General features: G+C 38.5%; 1 protein-coding gene across 5 annotated transcripts in view; it reads left to right on the top strand.

Annotated features, from left to right (window-relative positions):
- Dmxl2 (Dmx like 2) overlaps window positions 1-23,177 on the top strand; it is a 135,781-nt gene that overhangs the window by 93,802 nt on the left and 18,802 nt on the right. For 3 of the 5 annotated variants that reach the window (XM_048417613.3, XM_048417614.3, XM_048417611.3), the window contains exons 27-30: window positions 1,206-1,336; window positions 13,390-13,638; window positions 17,661-17,839; window positions 22,263-22,393. In XM_048417613.3, coding sequence (XP_048273570.3) covers window positions 1,206-1,336; window positions 13,390-13,638; window positions 17,661-17,839; window positions 22,263-22,393 — 690 coding nt within the window. The remainder of the gene's footprint in view (window positions 1-1,205; window positions 1,337-13,389; window positions 13,639-17,660; window positions 17,840-22,262; window positions 22,394-23,177) is intronic. The other 2 variants (XM_048417615.3, XM_048417612.3) reach the window with 1 other exon arrangement.

Here is a 23,177-nt window from a genome sequence, read left to right as displayed (position 1 = left end):
TGTACTGGGGACCAACTGTAGGCCATTGTACCTGGTGTGCAGACATGTTCCACCCCTAAGTTATACACTCCCAGACCTCTGCTTTTAGTAAGAGGGCCTCAGCAAGCTTCCCAAGCTGAAACTCACTCTGTAGCTCAGACAGACCCTGAACTTGTGGTCCTCATGTCTCATCTTCCTAAGTAGTTGAGATTGCAGGTCTGCACTACTATGCTAACCAATTAATATCAATTAAAAATAATTTTAGTTTTTCTAAATATCAAATTGCCTGTATCTGTTTATACATTGCATTTTAATGATTAGAATGGCATAAATTGTAAGAAATGGAACAACTTGGAAGGATGACCTAGATTGAAATGAAGTACACTAATAAATGGAAAAAATTTAATTGAAATATATTTACATGAGCCTCGACTTTTTCTTACAAAGGAAGCTGCCCTTTATGGGAACATTTGATTTTAAAATAAGGAGTTACTCCCTCAGAAATGATCTGCACTCTGTTTTTGTCCTAATTAGCCCATACTTATATGACTTTAAGAATTAAGAATTATAAGCAAGGAAGACAGTTTTGGTTTAGCTGACACAGTCATCAAATGTCTGTAGATAAATTGTTTCCTATTAATCCCTGGCTAAGCTGGACCAAATGATGTTTCAGATACATTGCTTTGAAGTGTATGTTTTTAGGCTTGACTATGACTTACTCTTTGCAGCCAGCTTTGCCTTTTGCTTTTGTATTTCCTCCATTTCCACGAAGCTCTTTAGAGAAGGGAATCAGTTTTGAGAGGCATTGGTCTTTGATTTAGATAATTCACTGGCTTCTAGCTTACCTTCTGAATATACAGTTATGCTTAAACAGTTTTTGCAGAGCTAAGAATTAATAAACTCAGACCCTGAATTATTGTCTGCTGTGTCTCCAGCTAACATTGACCTCCAACTTTAAAAATTGAGCACAAGTAGAAAGTATCTTAAAATATTAAGAAGCTTTTGAAAAAGCACTAAAATTGTCTGCCCAGGGTAGTGAAAATAAATGTTTTGTTTTAGAAGATTATCAATAAACATTTTAACTAATTTAAAGAACATTCTAAAATAAGTTCTCATTGCAAAAGTGAATTCAGTGTTAAAAACTTTTGATTTTTCATAATCATCTAAGATATATTTATGTAAAGTACTACCTCTCCCAGTGCAGTAACTGTACCTGTTTGTTTTAGCAGTCAGACAGAAGGAAATCAGTTCACAGGAATAGCTTATCAAGGGCTTCTTTTAAGTGATCGACGACGACTCAGGACAGAAAGCATCGAAGAGCATGCGACACCAAACTCAGCTCCAGCTCAGTGGCCTGGTGAGAATTTCATGGGTGGTGTGTTGTGAAGGGAATGGGTTTTTCCTTTCAAATCCTTTTGTAGTTAAAAGAACTTACATTTATTTATTTATTTATTTATTTATTTATGTGTGTGTGTGTGTGTGTGTGTGTGTGTGTGTGTGTGTAGGGGGTCACTTACGGCACACATGAAAGTTAGAGCCCAACTGTGGTAGTCTGCTCTCTGTTTTCACCTTGTCAATCTTGGGGATCAAGATCAGGTTGGTCTTGCTTGCAGTAAGCACATTTTACCACTGAGGCATCTTACTGGCCCTGGAATTAAAAAATACTTTGTATATGTGTATGTATTTCTGTTAAAGGGTTAGAAGACAACCTTGGAAGTTGGTCTTGATCATCTGCCTTCTTTGAGAAAGGATCTCTTTGTTGTTCGATGCTGTGTCCTAGGCTAGCTAACTGTAGCACAAATAAGAAAAACCCAGAGACAGATACTGAGGTTCAAGCTGAAGATCAGAAAAACAAAGCATCCAGGCCACTAGAGAACTCTTAGCTCTATGAAATCTTCAGATATATTCCTCTCTCATGTTGGTACCACCACTGCCAGGCCTCTATGGCTAACTGTGTGGCTGCTGGGATTAAATGTTGTATACCACTACTGCCTGGCCTGTATGTCTGACTAGAGTACCTAGCTTTGCATTCTGATCTTCAGGCAAGCTTTATTTATTAAAACACAAATATCACTTTATTTCTTCTTTTTCTTTCTAAAATAAAAGAAAGCTATAACTAAAATGAGAAAAACTATATACAATAAGTACAATAACAATCTATAGTATATACAGGCAATAAATACATCAACAATGTCTAGCCCATTTTCATTTGACAAATTCAGAGAAAATACTTCATTATCTATCCTATCTTTGTGAGTCCAAAGTCTTGTACCAAATTTATTTTCTGCCATATTTTATATTACTATTCCAAACTATCTTTTGATATTTCTTAATCTTATGCATTTTATATTTCTTTAATGAATTTCTTTTTGTTGTCTCATAAACAAGGAATACTATAACTATAACTGTCTAGTCTTCAATTACCTCAGAGACTCAAGAAGGAAAGCAGGAAGTAAGCAGGAAGTGTAAGCAAGCAACTTCCAAAAACTGTGAGAAATAACAGAAACATGTTATTGAATGCCTAGCCGGTCATTCAAAGTTCTTCTGCAGCATTGGGACGTCCATCGTCAGCCTAAAGGCCTAGAATATTTGACAGACTTTTCTATGAGGCAAAATTTTTGAAGGACTGTCCCGTCTTGTCTTGACAAGGTTTGGCAGGTACTCTCTTTTGTCCAGTTAGGGCAGCATACTGTTGTCAGTCAAAGCAAGGGCATTTCCTTGCCCAGTGGCTTACTTTTGTCCCAAAGAAAGAAAAATCTATGTGGAGTTTCTTCGATGCCCATTATCTTCTCTGAAGTAGATTGGTGATGCTGAGAGCAGACATGTCTCATTGTCATTAAAAAAAAGAAGAACCTAGGTTATTAAAACACCTTAAATGCCATATTCTGTAGATCTCTGAAGTGTTTGAAAATGACCTGTGTTTTTAAAATATATTTTTTGACCTTGGTGGGAGCCCACTGACTCTGGCCTGACAGCAGGGAACTACAATAGGACTAAACTAGACTCTGAATGTGCATAACAGTTGTATGGCTGGGGCAGATTGTGGGGCCACTGGCAGTGAGACCAGGATATCCCTTCTGCTTGTACCGACTTTTTGGAATCCATTTTCTTTGGAGGGTACCTTGCTCAGCCTAGATATAGTGTGGAGGGCTTTGGTCCTGCCTCAAAGCAACGTACTAACTAGACTTTGGTGACTTTCCATGGGAAGTCTAACCCTCTGAGGAATAAATGGAGTGTAGGGTGAGGGGGAAGGTAGAGGAAGCAGGAGGGGAGGGAATGGGAACTGGGATTGGTATGTAAAATGAGAAAAAATAGTTTTTTTTTAAAAAAATAGATTACATAAAGAAAACATACCTAATGTGACTATAAGTTTAATTATAATAGGTAACTAATTACTAACCTGCATTTCCTTATTATCCTGAACAGTTGGTAATAATAACTTTCAAGAACTAGAAATTTGCATTACATTGTTAAATGAGCTGTATAGGTATAATACCTTGGACAAGATTACAAGCCTGTGTACAGTATGTTTTAACAAAGTTAATCTCAATTTTGTATTAAGATACAAAATTTGCTTACAATATGCAAAAGTCCAATAAAATATAAAATATTTAAACCTAGTAGTTGCTTTTTAAAAATAGATTTAATAATTACCTTTTTATTTTATCTTTATCCTCCCTCTTTTCTTTTTAGATTAGATTCAATAATCTACCCTTTTATCCTATCATATCCCTTTTCTCTCTCTCTCTTTTAAAAAACAAGAACTCTGAATCTAATCTTCTTTGTTCAACTTTCCTCCTGACTGTAACCAATAACAGCTTGTAACCCACACCCCCTAAACAATGACAAATATCCATAACCCAATGAAAGACCAAAACCCACCCATCACACCTCTTGGGAATATGAGCGTCATATTCTTATATTCACTTCTTGCTGTCTGTGGGCAATGGCATCTTTAGGGCACTCTAAAAGGAAAAAGTTGGGCTAATTGTCAAGTCTGGGGAGAGGTAGGCATATCATTTGTTGTCCAGTTTCTACCTAATGGAAAGTACAGGGCTTGTCTCAAGTCCTTGCCAGAGTAGTTTGTGAGGCTGGATCATCTCAGCTAGCCACCTCAAAATTGTTCAGAGTAGTTTGTACTCCAAAACTAATCTTTAGGTGATGTTTTTCATCTTAGTGTTGTTATCATGGGCCTGGAGGAATCATCATTGTGGGGTAATTTATTTATGGGGGTCTTTATTATCCCTTTCTGTTTATTTAACATATCCTTTAGAGCTCAGTTTTATCTTTCTATTACTGCCTGACATGTAGGAGTGTGTAGTATATCTGTAATAAGCTTTATATTATTATTTAAAAAACTGTTTCATTATCTCAGTGACATGCTGAGTATTGTCTGTCTTTATTTGTACAAGTATACCCATGATGGCCATAACTTCTAGCTAATGTATGATTTCCAAATCTGCCTTTTCTGAACTCAAAGCAGTTGCACTTTGAAAATATGAATAGGTATCAATGGTGTGGTGTACATATTTTAATTTTCCAAATTCTACAAAATTCCACCTGTAAATTTCATTCCTTTGAGTATGCTTTGGGGTACTTTCTGCAGGTAATGGATTTTGGTTGTATAAGAATCAAGTAGGACATTTTCTTATAATTTGCCTGACTTTTTTTAAATCTTTGCTATTGACATGATGTTTTTTATGAAATTCTGAGGCCGTCAGCACATTTCCAATTGATCGATTTCTGGATTACCTTGTGCTGTAGGATCTGGCAGAACCATATGGGATTGGATTGTGTTATGTATATGTGATGATTCCTATTCCTGATTGTATCTTGTAACTGAATAAATAATAAAGTCGATTCTGTATCATCTGGTATAAATTCAGCAGTTTCAATATGCAAAACAGCTCTTTCTGCATACTGCATGTCGATAACTGTTGAGAAGTTCTTTAAAATCCCTTAGTACCATGAGAATAGCATATAATTCTTTTTGACAGAATCATAAGGACTTTGATCCACTTTACTTAAGTTTTCTGATTTGTAATCTGCCTTTCATGATTTATTTGTGCCAGTATAGAATGTAGGGGCTCCAGTTATTCGTGTTTCCTGTATAATGTGAGGAAGGATTCAGCTATTTCTTTTCCTAAATTGAATTCTCTTGCTTTTGGGATATTTGCTGTTAATCTCTCCCAAAAAACTACTATAATTTCTTTGTCAGGATTTACTTTCTTCCCATAATTTCTCAATTTTACAATTACTAAAAGGTACTACAATCCCTGCTGGGTCTATTCCTACTAATTGATGAAGTCTCAATTTTCCTTTCAGAATCAACTCAAGGACCTTTTCCACATAAGTTTGTAATTTTTTACTCAGTTTATGTAATAAAAAGATCCATTCTGAGATAGTATCTTCCCTCTGCATTAAAATTCCTATAGAGGAAAGTTTGAAGGGAAATATGACTAGAATGCAGTTAAGCTTCAGATCCATACAATCCACTTTGTGCCTTCTGTAATTTTTTAAAATTTTTTTATGATTTATTTATCTTTATTTTATGTGCATTGATGTGAAGGTGTCAGATCCCCTGGAACTGGATTTTCAGACAGTTGTGAGCTGCCATGTGGGTGCTGGGAATTGAACCTGGGTCCTCTGGAAGAGCAGTCAGTGCTCTTAACCACTGAGCCATTTCTCCAGCCCCCCTTCTATAATTTCTTATCTATCAAAGCCAATTCTCTCTCAGCTTCAACTGATGATTTCCTGGGACTATTTACCATCTTATCACTATCTAAGGTTTTGTTTAAATTAATCAGTTCATCAGGCTTTATCCCAATAGTGGGCTGTGGATTGAAAAAGTCTCCTGGAAATCTTTGGAAGTTTTTGGAAGTTATTAAAAGTCTGCAGTTGATCTCTCCTAATATGCACCTTTTGGGGTCTTCATTTTTTGTAAACCTGTTTTATGGCCTAAATAATTAATAGAATCTCCTTGTTGTATTTTTACAGGAGCAATTTGTAATCCCCAAGAAGGCAAAATTTTTTTTTTACTTCAAACATTCTAAAGTATTTACATTTGAATCACATCTTGTTCATGTAATGAGAAACTCTAGATTTAGGAAATTGCTTATGCATCATTTCCAGTGGCTGACTTACAAAATATTGACACAGAGTGGGGCTATTTAATATTCCCTGTGGGAGAATCTTCTCTTGATATAACTTAGCAGACTGAGAATTAGGATAAGTAGACAATGTGGAATCAAATTTTTTTTGTCTTTTTCTTGTAAAGGTATAGTGAAGAAACAATCTTTTAAATCAATAACTATATAAGAGGCCATCCTTTAGGTAATAGAGAGCCCATTGCCTGAATCATCTTATTAACAGCTCTTAAATCTTTTACCATTCTTTATTTTCCAGATTTCTTTTTAATAACATACAGGAGAATTTCAAGGGCTGATTGATTCTTCAGTATTCTGATCATCCAGTTGCTCCTGTACCAGCTGTTCTAAAACCTGAAGTTTCTCTGTTGTTAAAGACCATTGTGTAACCTATACTGGTTTGTCTGTCAGTCCACTTTTTTTTTTTTTTTTGAGACAGGGTTTCTCTGTGTTGCTTTGGAGCCTGTCCTGGAACTCACTCTTATAGACCAGGCTGGCCACGAACTCACAGAGATCCATCTGCCTCTGCTTTCCGAGTACTGGGATTAAAGACATGCGCCACCACTGCCCAGTGTCTGTCAATCATTTTAAAGGTAGGGCTGTTGGTGCCTTTGGAAGATCAGCAACTGTTGTGCCCTGTTCTTGTATAACCTGAATGGTCAGTGACTGCTCCTTATAAAACCTTCTAATATTTTTCCAGGAAACATACATTAATTTATGGTCTGTTTCTAAGTTTGGGGGCCTGTTAATCTCAGTATTCTATTGCTGTAACAAATCACATCCCCATAAATTCATTGCTGTGTTAGCCACATATATATACCTTTAATTTTCCTCTCTGTCCTTTTGGCCCTGTACGTTTGACCCATCTTGTGCTCTGTTTTAGCTGAGATAAAGTTCCAATCCCTAAAAGCTAAACATTTACCTCCTGAAGAGGCCAATTTGAATCCCAAGATTCTGGTGAGATTATTGTTACATCTGCACCTGTGTCTATCAGACCATCAATGACAGTGTCATTTACTCATATTTTTACTTTTGGTCTTTGTTCATTTATAGAAGTTTGCCAAAATACTTGCCTTATGGTTTCTCTTGAATTTTTTTGTTCTCTCTTCTATAGCTGTTCTGTTATCCAGAGCAGTATGGTTTCTTATAGTAGGCATTAGGTTTTTTTTAATTGCTCTGGGAAGGAGTTTCCTCCAAGATGACAGGAAACGACTGAACCAGATCTGATATAGGGGTCTACAAGAGGCCCCTCATAGAGTGTCCCTGCAGCAAAGGGTTACCTTCAATATTCCTTGTTGATCTACATTCATTAGTCCAGTGCCCGCCTTTGCCACACCTTCCATATAATCCAGAAGGGAGGGGTGTTTTCTTGATTTATAATAACAATAAACATTGCTAAACAATATAATAACAATATGCATTATTTCTAGGAATGCCCTGTTTACAATCCCTTTTAAGGTGACCTTGTTTTCCAAAATTGAAACACTTGACATTTCAATTTTTCCTCAAAGCTCTGGAAATCACCTCTCCTATCCAAGCTTCATCATGGTCATGGGATTCAGTTTTGATTATATCTTGGATCCATTCCTCCACTGGTGCTGATTTTAATGGCTAAGTATCCATCTGCATTGAGAACTAGCATTTTCAAAAGACAAAGATTCAATTATTATTTGTCTAGCTTCTGAATTTGGTATTATTCTATTTACTGCTGAATTTAATCTTTGTGCGAAATCTGTGAAGGCTTCCTTTGGACCCTGTATTACTTTAGTAAATGACTCAATTTTCTTTCCTACTTCTGCAGTTCTGTTCCAAGCATTAGAAGCTTCTGTGTGGCATAAAGCCACAGTGTGGTCATCATATAAAGGTTGCCTTTCTATAGTAGCATAGTCTTCTTCTCAAAGAATTTGATCTTGGGAGATTTCTATACCTCTAGAATACTCTGCTGTTCAGTAGTCTTAGCCTCTTCTCTGAACCAGGCACTCCATTATAATTGTGGACTAGGCTCTAAAACAGGTTTAACTAAGTCTGTCCAGTCTTTAGGGATGATAATTCTATTACAGAGTGACCACGAATTTAACATTTGCTTCACAAAAGGTAAATGCATGCCATATGAGACTCAATTCCTTGAATCTCCTTAAATCTATCTTTGGCACAGGAGTCCAGTCAGCTCTTACAGAGCCTTTGTCATTTGGCAATTCCTGTAAGCTTACTGGATATATTAAGGTTGGTTGTTTGAAAACCTTAGGCTGTTCCTCTCTAACCTTATAATGCAATGCTGAAATTGGTTCTCCATTAAATTTCCTCTGATTGGATCTGAATATATCTATGGTCTATTTTATTATGTTTTTATAAGGCCTGTATATTGAGAGTCAAGCCAAAAAACTTTTTAAGAGATAAACCAGGAATTATCAAAACAACAAGGATTATCAAAATGATAATAGTATGTCAATCCCAGTTAAGTTGATTATCCCTTCATTCAGTTGTTCCATTTTTAAATCATGCATTAAATAATCATACAAAGACCTAACTTTCTCTATCATACTTGTGTTTCCATTTTTTAATGTGGGAAAAACTCTCCCTTTGAATTAATTCCTCCCTTAAAGAATTCCCAATATTCTCACCAAATTTGCTGCTAGTGATGATGAAGATGTGAGGCTTTTTGCTGCTGCATAGAATAGTAAAAACCTGACTGAATTTCAGGGCAGATACCTAGTTTGGCAGCAGCCTGAGAAGGAGGTTCAGGGAAAGTCCACCAGGAAAGAAAAAAGGAAAACCTAGCCTGTAGGGTGCTGACTTCAGCCATGTGAAACTCCAGCCTATGCTGGTGGCTGCAAAGCCACAGTTAAACGACTTTTTCGTGAATTTGTACCCCCAAAGTTGGGTGCCAGATTTAGCAAGAATAATAAAAACCCAGTAACAGATATTGGGGTTCAAGCTGAAGATCAAAACAAAACAAAAACAAAAAACAAAAGAAAAAAAACAGCCAACCACTAGTGAGCCCTTACCTCTATGAAATGTTCAGACTGAAAAAAGAGCGAGTTCCGGTTTCATTCTGCCTTATATTCCTCCTCTAGTTCTGGTATTAAAGGCATGTACCACCACCGCCCTGCCTCAGTGGCTAACTGGAATTATGTGGCTGCTGGGATTAAATGTGTGTGCCACCACTGCTTAGCTTGTCTGATTGACTAGTATGGTAGCTTTGTACTCTGATCTTCAGGTAAGCTTTATTTATTAAAGCCCAAATAAAATATCACTATACTAACCCAAAGCTTTTAGGGGTTTTCCTGCGTCCTCCTCTCATTTTGCTGCAGGAGCTCTGCAGTTACAGACATGCTGCCACTCTTGGCTTTGTGTAGATTGTGGAGACTGAAACTCAGGTCCTTCCTTTGTGCTTTAGTGCCTTACCCACTGTGTCATGTCCCCTGGCTGCTCCTATTTTTTTTTTTCAAGATAGGGTTTCTCTATGTAGCTCTTGCTGTCCTGGATCTCACTCTATAGACCAGGCTAGCCTCAGGCTCACAGAGATCCACCTGTCTCTGCTTCCCAAGTACTGGGATTAAAGACATGAGTCACCACCACCCCACCTAAATTTCTTTCTAAACTATTGACCTTTGAAAACTATTGACCAATTTCCTGTTGTTTCTGTAGAGTTGGTATATTTTTTCTTCTGAGTTGGTAAATTACACTTGTTGTTGATTTTTCTGCGGTGGATTAGCCATTTAAGTATTTTGAGAATGCTAAGAAAGTTAAAGCTTTAAAAACAAAAGAAAACAAAACAACAACAACAACAACAAAAAAAAACGGCTGTGGTGGCCAGCATAATAAGAGCTCAACACTTCATGAGCACATCATTTCCATTGCCTGGAATTTAGGGATAGAGTCTCATCAGTGACAGACATGCTGTCATAGATTCGGAGAAGACACCGTTATTTCAAGAGTGTAATTGTATACCAGAGCAGAAGTGACCATTCTGTGGTGTCTATTTCATGCTGTGTTACTCTGGTTAGTGTTCTTTCTCACTCTCCACATAGTTATCTCAAACCTTCCCTCTGGGCTGGAGAGATGACTCAGCACTTAAGAGTACTATTTCAGAGGACTAAAGTTCAGATCCCAGCACTCACGTCAGAGGCTCAGAACTGTCTGTAACTCCAGCTCCAGGATGTCTATGCCCTCTTCTGATCTGTACACACAGTTCACAAGACATGAACACAATAAAATAAGAACCTTCTCCATTCTCTTCATATCTTCTTGTATTCAAAATTAAGCAAAAGTTTTTAGAAACTGGTTTGTTTTAACTCTGTTTTGTTTTTTGTTTTTCCAGACAAGGTTTCTCTGTAGCTTTGGAGCCTGTCCTGGCACTCGCCCTGTAGATCAGGCTGGCAGAGTGATCCTCCTGCCTCTGCCTCCTGAGTGCTGGTATTAAAGGCGAGCACTGCCAAGGCCTGACCTGTTTTTAACTCTTTATTTGAAATAATTTCTGACTTTCAAAAAGTTACAAGGAGTCTAAATTTTTTTTATGCAGTTGTTTACTTAGTTCTCCTATTGACATTTTAACATGGTTGCTTTATCATTCATTCCTTCTCGTGGTGGCATGAATGAAAATGACCCCTGTAAGCTCACCTGTTTGAATGCTTGGTCCCCAGTTAGTGAAACTGCTTGGGTATGTGAATTAGGAGGTGTGATCCTGTTGGAGGAGGTTTGACATTGGGTTTGGGCTTTGGCTCAGTCTCACACTCTCTGCCTGCAACTTATAGATGAAATGTATAAGCTCTCAACTGCTCCACAGCACCATGCCTGCTTGATCCCTGCCATGATGTTCATGGACTAACTATCTGAACTATAAGCACACTCCCAATTAAAGGCTTTCTTTTATAAGCTGCCTTGGTCATGGTGTCTCTTCACACAATAGAACAGTGACTAAAATAACATCTCTTGTTGCAAAAGGATTGGCAGGCCGCTTCCCGCCACCCGGCTAGCTTTAAGCCTGAAATAATTACACAGAAACTGTATTCATTTAAACACTGCCTGGCCCATTGTATCTAGCCTCTTCTTGGCTAACTCTCACATCTTGACTAACCCATTTCTAATAATCTGTGTGTCACCACGAGGTCGTGGCTTACCGGCATGAGTCTAGCCAGCATCCATCTCAGGAAGGGGAATCATGATGTCTGCCTGACTCTGCTTTCTTTCTCCCAGCATTCTGTTCAGTCTACTCCACCTATCTAAGTTGCTGTCCTATCAAAAGCCAAGGCAGTTTCTTTATTAACCAGTGAAAGTAACACACAGACAGATTGCCTTCCCACATCAGTCTCTTTTACTTTTTTTAAAAGGTAAGGTCTTATTGTATAGCTCTAGCTGACTTTGAACTTACAGTGGTCCTCCTGCTTCTGGTATTGCAGGCGTGTACCACCACACCTGGCTTCCTTGTTTATTTGTATGTGTGTGTGTGTGTGTGTGTGTAGCTAAGGGTATTTTTTTCTCAAATATTTGGGGTTTACTTTTAGGCAATATATTATTTTCTATTTAAAATTTTCAGTGTATTTTTATGTAAGAACAGATTTTCTCAGCTATAAGCAGGGTGGTTAGCAAATTTAACATCTTAATGCTGATAACATATCGTCGTCTACTTGAAACCTTGTTGGATTTCACCATCGCCACCTTGAAGCCTTTTTTATGGCCAAACTAACCTTAGCTGTGATAATCCCATTAGTCTCCTTGAATGATGACTGAAGTCTCTTCTTTTTCCATGCCCTCCTCTCTTCTCTTCCTCTTGCCCTCCCTTTCCTTCCTTCCCCACTTCCATTTTTTCTTTGTTCCATTGTTACTTTTTGAGTGTTTTGGTACAGTCTTGCTAGACATCATAGCTCATTTGGGTCTCTTTCCTAAGTGCTGGACTTAATGATTGTGTACTGCTGCTATGTCTGGACTCAGGTGTATACCACTGCTGTGTCTGGACTCAGGTGTGTACCGCTGCTGTGTCTGGACTCAGGTGTGTACCGCTGCTGTGTCTGGACTCAGGTGTGTACCGCTGCTGTGTCTGGACTCAGGTGTGTACCGCTGCTGTGTCTGGACTCAGGTGTGTACCACTGCTGTGTCTGGACTCAGGTGTGTACCGCTGCTGTGTCTGGACTCAGGTGTGTACCGCTGCTGTGTCTGGACTCAGGTGTGTACCGCTGCTGTGTCTGGACTCAGGTGTGTACCGCTGCTGTGTCTGGACTCAGGTCTGTACCACTACTGTGTCTGGACTCAATGAGTGTCTACCGCTGCTGTGTCTAGACTCCTCCTTTTTGTCTTTCCTGATCTTGACACTTTTGAAGATTTTGTACTATCTGGTCAGTTTTAAAGAATTCTCAGTTTGGGCCTTTCTAATTTTTACTTACTATTAGATTCAGGTGTTTCGAGAGAAATTATAAAAAAATATGCCCTTTTCATCGTTCAAGTGTTACCTGCTGTCAGCTGTTGTTACTTGTTGTTAACTTGATTGCTTGATAAGGTGTTTTTGTCAGTTTTCCTTTGTAAGGTAATTGCTTTTCTTCCTTCATAATTAATTAGTAACACTTGAAATAAGAGAATATGCGGTTTTAGCATGCAGTGCTGATTACTGTTTGAGCAAGAAAGATTGTGGAGTGACTGACTATGGGAACTTCCTAATTCTGTTCTCCTTCACCAGTGTCTTAGGGCTTTAATGCCATGAAGAGTCACCATGACCATAGCAACTCCTATAATAAGTGAAACCATTTCATTGGGGCTGGCTTACAGGTCAGAGGTTTAGTCCATTATTGTAATGACAGGAAGTATGGTGGCATGCAGGCAGACGGTGCTGGAGAGGTAGCTGAGAGTTCTACACCCAGAACAGCAAGCGACAGGAAGGGAACGCGACACTGGGCCTGGCAAGGGCTTCTGAAACCACAGAGTCTACCCCCCAGTGATACACTTCCTCCAAAAGGCCACACCTTCTAATAATGCCATTCATTATGACCCTGCAGGGCCCTTTTCATTCAAACTACCATGGCTATGAAGTTGGAATTCTGCTGTAAGGAGGAGTTTTCCTTTCTCCTCTGTAGTCTATAACTGACCTGGTTTGTGGCTATAAATAGCTCTTACTTCATGCTATAGATTATAATTCATTTTTCCTAATTATTTTGATACTTATAAAAATGCTGTTTTATAGAGAATAGGTACTTAGTTTAAACTGCAAATATGTGTGCCTTTTTTTCTTTTTGTACTTTGTAATGATTTTTTATGGTATTCTGTGCTGTTACAGGTGTGAGCTCACTTATTAATCTCTTGAGTTCTGCCCAAGATGAAGATCAGCCAAAATTGAATGTTCTGTTGTGTGAAGCTGTTGTTGCTGTTTACTTAAGTTTACTGATACATGCACTTGCCACAAATTCCTCCAATGAATTGTTTCGGCTTGCAGCCCACCCATTAAATAATCGAATGTGGGCTGCTGTTTTTGGAGGGGGTGTGAAACTTGTTGTGAAGCCTCGGAGACAATCAGAAAGTATTGCAGGTAAGATAAATGTGATACAAATTTGTATATAAATAACTTCCAAAGTTACAATAAAATTTTGAATGTCTTAGCTATTTACCTTAAGAATGTAGTAGTTTTTTTTTTTTAGGAAAATAAATAGCTAAAATTAGAATAAAGCTGGAATTTTTTCCTTTCTTTTTATAGAAGTAATATTTTTGTTGTTGGAAAACCAGTACATGTTTGAAGAGAATAAGAAACAGCAATAAAGGTAACAGTAAGGGAGGGACAGTGTAGAGAAAATGAGGTCATTAAAGATGCCAGGAAGGGTCGGGCGGTGGAGGCGCACACCTTTAATCCCAGCTTTCAGGAGGCAGAGGTGTGTGGATCTCTGTGAGTTCGAGGCCAGCCTGGTCTACAAGAGTTAGTTCCAGAACAGGCTCCAAAGCTACAGAGAAACCCTCAAAAAACAAAAAAACAAAAAAAAAAAAAAAAAGAAAGAACGAAAGAAAAAAGAAAACAAAAGCTGTATGGAAGTCCCCAGTGTTGCCAGTGCAGTTGGCCTCAGGTTAAATTTATAGTCATGTAAATACAGTTTTAAAAATTCTAAGTGTGTGGCCTGGCGGGCGGTGGTGGTGCAGGCCTTTAATTTCAAGAGAGGTGGAGGCAGGCAGATTTTTGTGAGTTTGAGGCCAACCTGGTCTACAAATTGAGTTTTAGGACAATCAGGGCTACACAGAGAAACCCTGTCTTGAATAAAACTGAAAAAAACAAACAAAAAACCGTGTGTGTGTGTGTGTGTGTGTGTGTGTGTGTGTTTTCTTTATTATGGTCAAGAATATATTTTTTTATCCCACTTTTTAAGCTTGTGGGATAAGGGAAGAGAAGTTTTTTCCTTAAAACGTAGAAAGCACTTAATTCATCTACAGAACAGGAGTGGTTATGTCACAGACGAGGAATCAGTGGCATGCAGAGTTTAAATTACGCATTTTTACCTCTGTCCTCAGTGCCTATGTTTAGTTCAGGTATGGTGAGGGATGCGATCTCACCAGCTCCTGTTGCTTCCACCCTTCTTCAGTCCTACGTAGTTGCAGCACATTTTAAATTTAAAGTTTTTTCTCCTAAATCACATTTTTTTGTTTGTTTGTTTATGGTAGATATGATACTTCCTGTCAGTGCTAAGGAGCAAACCCTGCACTTTGTGCCCATTAAGCTCAGTTCACCCACTGAGCTTCCCTTTCCTACTTGTGTTATCTTTGTATCCACTCATTCCCCAAATGTGCTATCTTTCGGGGACTGTTCTAGTCTGGGGTGTGAGAAGACCAAGACAAGCAGGGCCAGTTCAAAGAGAACGGTGAGGAAGGGATAGGATCACTTTAGTGAGGGTGGTGAGGAGATGTGTTTCTGATCATGTTACATTTGCAGCGGATCCCTAGGAAGGTCTGTGATTCCACCATCTAGATGTCCAGGATCAGAGCACTCTGGGCAGATGGAAGGAACAGTGAGCAAAGGAAAGACCGAATTTCCATTCTAAGAAGCCATTAGAGTTCTGATCAATGGGAGAGTGGTGTTCATGGTGAGGTTGGAGGAGTAACTGGGAACATTAGGGTTTTGTGAGTCATAATGTAGACTTGAGTTTCTGCTCTATGGAAAGAGAGAGAGTGATGGAGGATTTTAAGTAGTGACAGACTTAGGTTTTCTGAAGGGCCATTCTCGCTACTTTGTGGAGAATCAGCTATGCAGCAGAATGAAAGTAGAGGTCCTGGGAAGGATGTTTTGATAATTGTGGGCTACCATCAAGTATAAGTGGACAAATAACCCATGCCCATGCAAGCCGACTTAATTAAACTTATTGCATTGTACACACACATTAGAAAAAGGAATGACGCCAGGTGTCGTCATGCGTGCCTTTAATCCCATCACTTGGGAGTCAGAGGCAGGTACATCTATGTTCCTGAGAACATTTTAGATCTTAATAGTGAGCTCATACCAGCCAGGGCTACATAGTGAGACCTTGTTCAGGAAAAAAAAAGAGAAAGAAGAAAAGAAAAGAGGAAAAAAAAAGGCATGAAAGCAGAAGAGGAGAATTAGCAGAGTGGGAGGGGGTCAGTCATGGAGGGTGAATTCATCTCACTGCATTATATACATGTCCAAAACTGTCATAACGAAACCATTGGTGGGGCTAGAGAGATGGATCAGCAGTTAAGAGCACTGGCTGCTCTTCTAGAGGACCTGGGTTCAATTCCCAGCACCCACATGGCAGCTCACAGCTGTCTGTAATTCCTGTTCTGGGGGGGTCTGACACTGTCATACAGACATGCATGCAAGCAAAACACCAATGCATGTGAAATAAAATAAAAAATTTAAAAAACAAATTTTAAAGAAAGAAACCCATTAGAATATTTAATACATGTTTATGGATAAAAATAAGTAGGTAAATAGTGTGATATTTACACCCAGTAGAGGGTTTGTCGGCCTAACACAGAATGAACTACTAATATATACTGTAATGTACATGAGCCTTGAAACTTAGGTCAAAAGACACTAGGCGTACAGAGCACATGTTGTTAACTCTGCCTGTCGACATGTCTAGAGTGGACTCAGAAGGGCCTGTGGGTCCACCTGTGATGACACTGCTTTTGAACTGCATTTAGGTGGGCACTGTACAGCATTATAAACGGAGGAGATACCACTGAGTTGTATACTTTTTCTTTTCTTTGGTTTTTCAAGACAGGGTTTCTCTGTGTAGCTCTGACTGTCCTGAAACTCACTTTGTAAACCAGGATTGCCTTGAACTCACAGATATCCACATCTCTGCTTCCCAAGTGCTGGGATTGAAAATATATGACACCACTGCCCAGCTCCTTTTTACCTTAGGTTTATAGATTTATAAAATAATACAAGCAGGTTAAAGTTGGTAATATTCTGGATGTGCTTTGAAAAATATGGCTGTTGGACTTGTTCTGTTTGTGGCTCTTTCATATCCAATTAGTTCTTAAATTACTATGATATTTCTTTATGTATAATTCTTCCTCTGGTGTTTACCATTTACCATACTAGTTCATACCTTTCTCACACCATCTTCTACTTCCCTCTTAATGAACCAAGCAAAGTGTTTCTCACATGGGACTAGCTTAAGAAGCTCTAGTGAGAACTGCCCGTAAGGTAAGCACCTAGTATCTGGTCCACAGACTGGCTCTGGTCTGATTCTACAAGTTGGCCTTGTTATGACTCCCGTGATAGCTCTTGTCTACACAAGGGCTTTACCCCTCATTTACATAGTCTCCTTTGACTATTTATTCTGGTTGCTTTTTCTCCTTTCCTATTGTGCTTCTGCTATTTTAAGAAGATATTCTGTATACCCTTATATTCTACATATTCTTGAATCAGTTTTGTTTTTTCATTGTTTTGTTTGTTTGTTGTTGTTTGTTTTTTGAGTCAGGGTGTCTCTCTGTGTCGCTCTGACTGTCCTGGATTTCATTAGACCAGGCTGGCCTTGAACTTAGAGATCTTCCTGCCTCTGGCTCCCAAGTGCTGGGGCTAAAAGTGTGCTCCATTACACCCAGATCTTGAATCAGTTCTTGAACTCATAGTCATTCACTCAGTCACTCTTGTAAATACAGAGTATGCCATTTCTTTAGTGCATCTTTAAAAATAATTGTGTATGTGTGCACGCACACATGTACCTGACTGCAAGTGTCCTTAGAGCCCAGAAGTGAGGTCAAATCCCCAGGAGCTGAACGTACGTATAGTTGTGAGCTGCCTGAAATTGGTTCTGGGAACCAAATTTGGGGCCTATGTGAGAGTAGTGTTCTTAACTGCTAAGCCACCTCTCTGACTCCTCTTAATGCATCTTAAGGGATTTACTTAAACCAATAGTCTGTGTAGCAAGTAACTTCATTGGATGATGTCCACCTGCTTCTTTACCATGACTCTTTGCCATGGAATATTGATCCACAGTAACCAGGAAAGTTTAAAATTGGTCTAGAGTATTGCATGACAAGAGGAGGAGCAGAAGAAAGGTTAAGTCTATAAACTAATGCTGACCTTTAAATCTCATTTAGCACCTCCTGTTCCTGCTGAAGACATAGATAAACACCGAAGGAGATTTAACATGAGAATGCTGGTCCCTGGAAGGCCTGTAAAAGATGCTACCCCACCACCAGTGCCTGCAGAAAGACCATCTTACAGAGAAAAATTTATTCCTCCAGAACTTAGTATGTGGGATTACTTTGTTGCAAAGGTAAGGAGTATGAAGTGTGCAGACTTTAAATGTGTCTGTTTTATTGACTCGAATATGTGTTACATCCAAATGATTGATGGAAGAGCTTTTGGTTCAGTCACCTCGGTTTAGAAATTTAATCTCTCAAGTCCAGAAACCAAATAAATAGTCCTAGAAAATTTAGCAATATCAAATGACGATAGATGAGAATAGTCCTAGAAAATTTAGTGATTATCAAATGATAATAGATGAAAAGAATTAAAGTCATGTAGGACTTAGGTAAAAACTGGAAGTCAGTTTATTAACATACTACAGACTCATCTTTTTAAATTGATGGGGATTCTTGTTTATTTTGTAGTCTTCTCCTGTTATCAGCAGTTGTCTTGATGAGCATGAATTAGAGGTTTAATCAGGCTGTGGTGAGGTGCCATGACATCTTTGTTTCTCCAAAGCAGAGAAGACTTGTATAAAGATCAGCGTACTCATGGTGATTCCTGTGCTGTTAGCCTGTCTCATACAGTATTGGTGCATGCAAATATGACAATTGCCGTATTTCCTCTTTTGTGTGAACTAACACTGTAGTCACCTTGTTCATGCCAATAAGACCTCATAGTGTTTTGTTTGCTTGTCTGTTCTTTTTTGAGACAGGGTCTCACAAAGTAGCCCTCACTGTCCTGAAATTCAGTATGTATACCAGGCTGGCCTTGAACTCAGAAATCCTTCTGCCTCTGCCTTCTCAGTGCTGGGATTAAAGGCATGCACTACTACCACCTGGGTTACTGAAGCATTGAACCTCCTGTTTCTTTGTATACTATGTTGCTCTTAGAAATAGCTTTTAAACATTGCTATCTTAGAAATTTGGATTATTTAGTGGTCTGCAAAGTGTGCCCCGCAGTATCTGAGAAATGCAGGCCCCGGGACCCCACCTTTTCAATTAAAGATTTCTCCTTGCCATCTCTAAAGCCTTTTGCATCATTAATATAAACAGTGACAACACTGAGACTTGTAAATGGTAATATGTCAACCTATTTTAAGATGTTTTCTCATGACTAATATAAGGTTATGAAAATCTAGAAAATGGAAAAACATACTAAGAAAAAAAAATATGCCAGGAAATGGCACATCTATATTCTCAGCACTCAAAAAGTAGGAGCAGGAAATAGCAAATTTGAGACTGACTTTGTGTTTCACTTTTTAAAATTAATACTATAAGGCAAACAATTTTTATAACATTAAAAACTTATAGCTAGCTAGGTGTGGTGGTGTATACTTTTAATCCTAGCACTCCCGAGGCAAGCGGAACTCTGAGTTTGAGATAGCCTGGCCCGCATAGCTGGTTCCAACCAGTCAGGGATATATAGTGAGACCCTTTCGAAAGAAAGAAAGAAAGAAAGAAAGAAAGAGAGAGAGAGAGAGAGAGAGAGAGAGAGAGAGAGAAAGAAAGAAAGAAAGAAAGAAAGAAAGAAAGAAAGAAAGAAAAGAAAGAAAGAAGGGAGGGAGGGTTTTTTCTGTTATGGAAGCTTCAAATATATACGAAAGAAAGAAAGAAAGAAAGAAAGAAAGAAAGAAAGAAAGAAAGAAAGAAAGAAAGAAAGAAAGAAAGAAAGAAAAGAAAGAAAGAAAGAGAAAACCATATAATTATCATTAAATTTTTTCTGTTATGGAAACTTCAAATATATACAAAAGAAAAAATAATTTCTAAATCCTTATCTATCATCTAGTTTCAAAAATTGTCAACTCACTGGACAATTATTTCATTTTACCTTTGTTTACCATTGATGGGTTAGAAGCAAATGTAGAACTCATGAAATTTCATTCATAAATATTTTCATAAGTGCTTTTGGACACAGGGCCTTGCTGTGTAGCCTTGTGTAGACTACTTTGAACTTGCCTCAGTCCTCCTCTCCCCAACTTCATAAATCTTCAAATTTTATGTATGTCCCCTCATACCCAGACAGTGTTTAATTTTTACAGTGAATTTTGGAGCTTTCTATGCTAGCCAGGATACCTGAGTTAACTTCCTAGAGTTTGCATGGAGAGGAAGGAAAGATCCATCTCTGACTATGACATACATGCATACACATGATAATTTTTTAAAAGCTGCTTGATAAACGGCTCTGGAGGATGACGGCAGGATGGCTCATTGTTTCAAGGCACTTGCTGCTAAATGGTGGCCAAGTTCAAGCCTCAGTACCCACACGGTGGGAGGAGAGAACTCCTTTAGTTGTCCTTTGACTTGTCTTGTGTGTCATAGTCCACATGTGCCCACACACATGCATACACCCACATAAAATAAATACATGAATTTTTTATTTTATTTTATTTCATTGGCTTTTTGAGACAGGGTTTCTCTGTAGCTTTGGAGCCTGTCGTGGAACTAACTCCTGTAGACCAGGCTGGCCTCAAACTCAGAGAGATCTGCCTGCCTCCACCTCCTGAGTGCCGAATTAAAGGCATGCACCATCACAGCCTGGGTGTTTTTTGGGGGGGGTTGTTTTTGTTTTGGGGTTTTTTTGGGGGTTTTTTTGTTTTTGTTTTTTTTTTTTTTGGTAAAGAGTGCTTTAAAGCTAGATTTGGTGGCACATAACTGTAATCCCTGCACTGGTACTAGAAACGTGGGCACAAGGGGGTGCCTTTCAAAACAGACAGGCAGCAACAGTCAAAGAGTAGATTTTTTTTTAAAAGGCGTATGTCACCACACACAGCTTTTAAAGACAATTATGTGTATAGATGTTTTGTCTGCATGTGTGGCTGTTAGCATATGCATGTAGTGTCTAAGGAGGCCAGAAGAAGGTGTCAAATCTACTGGAAATAGCATTGCAGGTAGTTGTGAGCCACCCTGTGGGTGCTGGGAATCAAACCCAGATTCTCTGGGAGAGCAGCTTGTAGTTTTAACCACTGAGCCACCTCTCCAGACCAAAAAGAGCATATTTTGAAAAGAATCACATTAGCATTATTTTAAATGGCATCAAGTATCCATCATGTGCACTTTTCCTTTGTATCTTAAATGTTTTTATACAGTTGACTTTACAAGTTAGGATCCAAGATAAGATTCATACATTGCATTTTACTGCTATGTCTTAGTCTTTGTCTTTGGTTGTGGTGGGGATCTTATGTAATCTATCTAGTTTTTTCGAGATGAGTGGGTCATAGGATGTGGCAGTGGGGTGCTCCTCCAGTGATACTATCTAGAGGGATGCCAAAAATGTATTAGTAGTTATAAAGATAACTACCAGGTGTAGGAAGGAAAGGAAGTCCATGACTGGCACCAGCATAGAGGTGTGATGCAGAAGTAAGATAAGAGAGGAATTAGAGAGAAGTAAAATTGGAGCCCTTCAAAGAGGAAATGATTCTATCCTTCCAGAAGCGCAGGCATAAGTTAATAGGGTAGCTTAACATTATAAGACCTGTGTAGAAAGGCAGGAAAATGCAGAGCAGAGGACATTTTGCAATGCCTGGATTAAAACTCATTGTAGTCTTTGGTAAGTTCACTGCAGAATCTATTCTTTGTGCTTTTTCTTTGGGCTTTTTTTGTTTTGTATTTTGTTGATGTTCTTTGTGACTGAACTAGATAGTGAGGAGCCCAAGATTTACTTGCAGGCCTGTGATAGCCGTCAGAGTAACTGTAATCACAGTATGAGGTCTTAATTAGGTGGCTTCTAAAGCCCTGGAGTTTGGTCAGCTGTTCTGTCCTCAGAGAAGCTGCTTTGGAATCCTGTCATGGTTACCACATTCTATTGGGAATTTTAGAGTGTCCCACCTGAGCCATTGCATGTCACTAGAGAAATTGGGGTGTCCTCTTGGTCTTCTTAGTCTCTCTAATAGAAGAATTTAAGAATGGACTTGAAATCAAGGTGGAGGACAGTTTTGTTAAGAGTTTAGCAGGAAAGATGAGCTCTTGGCAGCTGCTTGCAGGAGGGAGACAGAAGAGGAAGAGTGAAAGCCATACTGTCTGAGTTAGGCCAGCATGGAGGGCAGCCATGTGGCTACTTGTCTGCCACATGACAAGTCTCCTTATTCGGAGAAAGAATAAGGAAGCCCAAAGCTTCCTTTGGCCCAAAGGGAAACCAAAGTCCAAAAAACATACCTGGGCTCTGACCTGTATGTGGAGGAAAGAGATACAAGAGAAGAAAAAAACAAGAAGAATTCTTCCTTAGGTTTTAATTCTCTTGTCTGTGTAGCATTGAGTGAGGCTCAGACTCATCTCCCTTTACACAGTTCTGTTGAATCTCAGATATTTTCCCCCTGGTAATTGTGACTTTTGTAAATCTTGAACCTGTTAAAGTTTTGCTTAGATTGGCACAATTTAATGTATTCAGTTTTAGATCAGAGTTAAAGCATATGTTGAAAAACTGTAGAAATGTTTAAGTGTTTTAAGCATTTACTGTATATTTAATATCTTGTGAAATTGCATATTTACCAATGGCTTTACCTTTCGCTGCAGCCATTTCTTCCTCTGTCTGATAGTGGTGTCATCTATGACTCTGATGAAAGTGTGCACAGTGATGATGAAGAAGACGATGCCTTTTTTTCAGACACACAAATACAGGAACACCAAGATCCTAATTCCTATAGGTAAACAAGCCTCCTATCCTCTTTTGACCTTCTTTTGCAGAAAAATTTGCTATTATTTATAACTATATGTAGCTGGATGAGGTAACTCACACCTTTAATCCAAACAGAGATAGACAGAGAACTCTCTGTGAATTCTAGACCAGCCTAGTCTACAAAACAACCAACCAAACAATAATCCAAAAATTAAAAATAAAAAATTGAGACAGAGTTTATCAAAGTTTTTCTGGCTGACCTAGAACTTGCTGTATAGACCAGGCTGGCCTCAAACTCCATCTGCCTTGGCCTCCTGAGTGCTATATTAAAGCCACTTGACACCATGCTGGCTTTCAAATTTGTTTTTAAATAAATTAATAATATTACCATGAATTTATATTGAAAGTGATATATATAAAAGTGATATTTTAGGATTTCTTTATCTTTCAGTTAAGTTTCTAGATAGTTTCCATGAAAATTATAAAACTAACATTTAATTGAGAAAAAATATAACATGCTTTTAGAACTTCATCAATAAATGATATGCTACTAAATTCTTTGTGACTGTACAAGAAATATTTTTCTACTAGGTAATTTTCTTTTATTCTAAGTATGATACATTGTTTAAAGTTTCCTTCTTTCCTTCCACTGTGTAGATCAAGGTGGACTTGAACTCACAGAGATCCCCTTCTCTGCCTTCCAAGTGTTGGAATCAGAGGTGTGTGCCACCACACCCTGCCTAACGTTTTATTTTTCAAAGACTATAAATAAGCCATTTTTGTGTAATAAAAGTCAGAGGCTGCTTTTCTGG

This window comes from Myodes glareolus, chromosome 4 (assembly GCF_982192425.1).
Source record: "Myodes glareolus chromosome 4, mMyoGla1.1, whole genome shotgun sequence".
NCBI classification, from domain to species: Eukaryota; Metazoa; Chordata; class Mammalia; order Rodentia; family Cricetidae; genus Myodes; species Myodes glareolus.
This window is presented reverse-complemented; position numbering and strand designations above follow the sequence as displayed.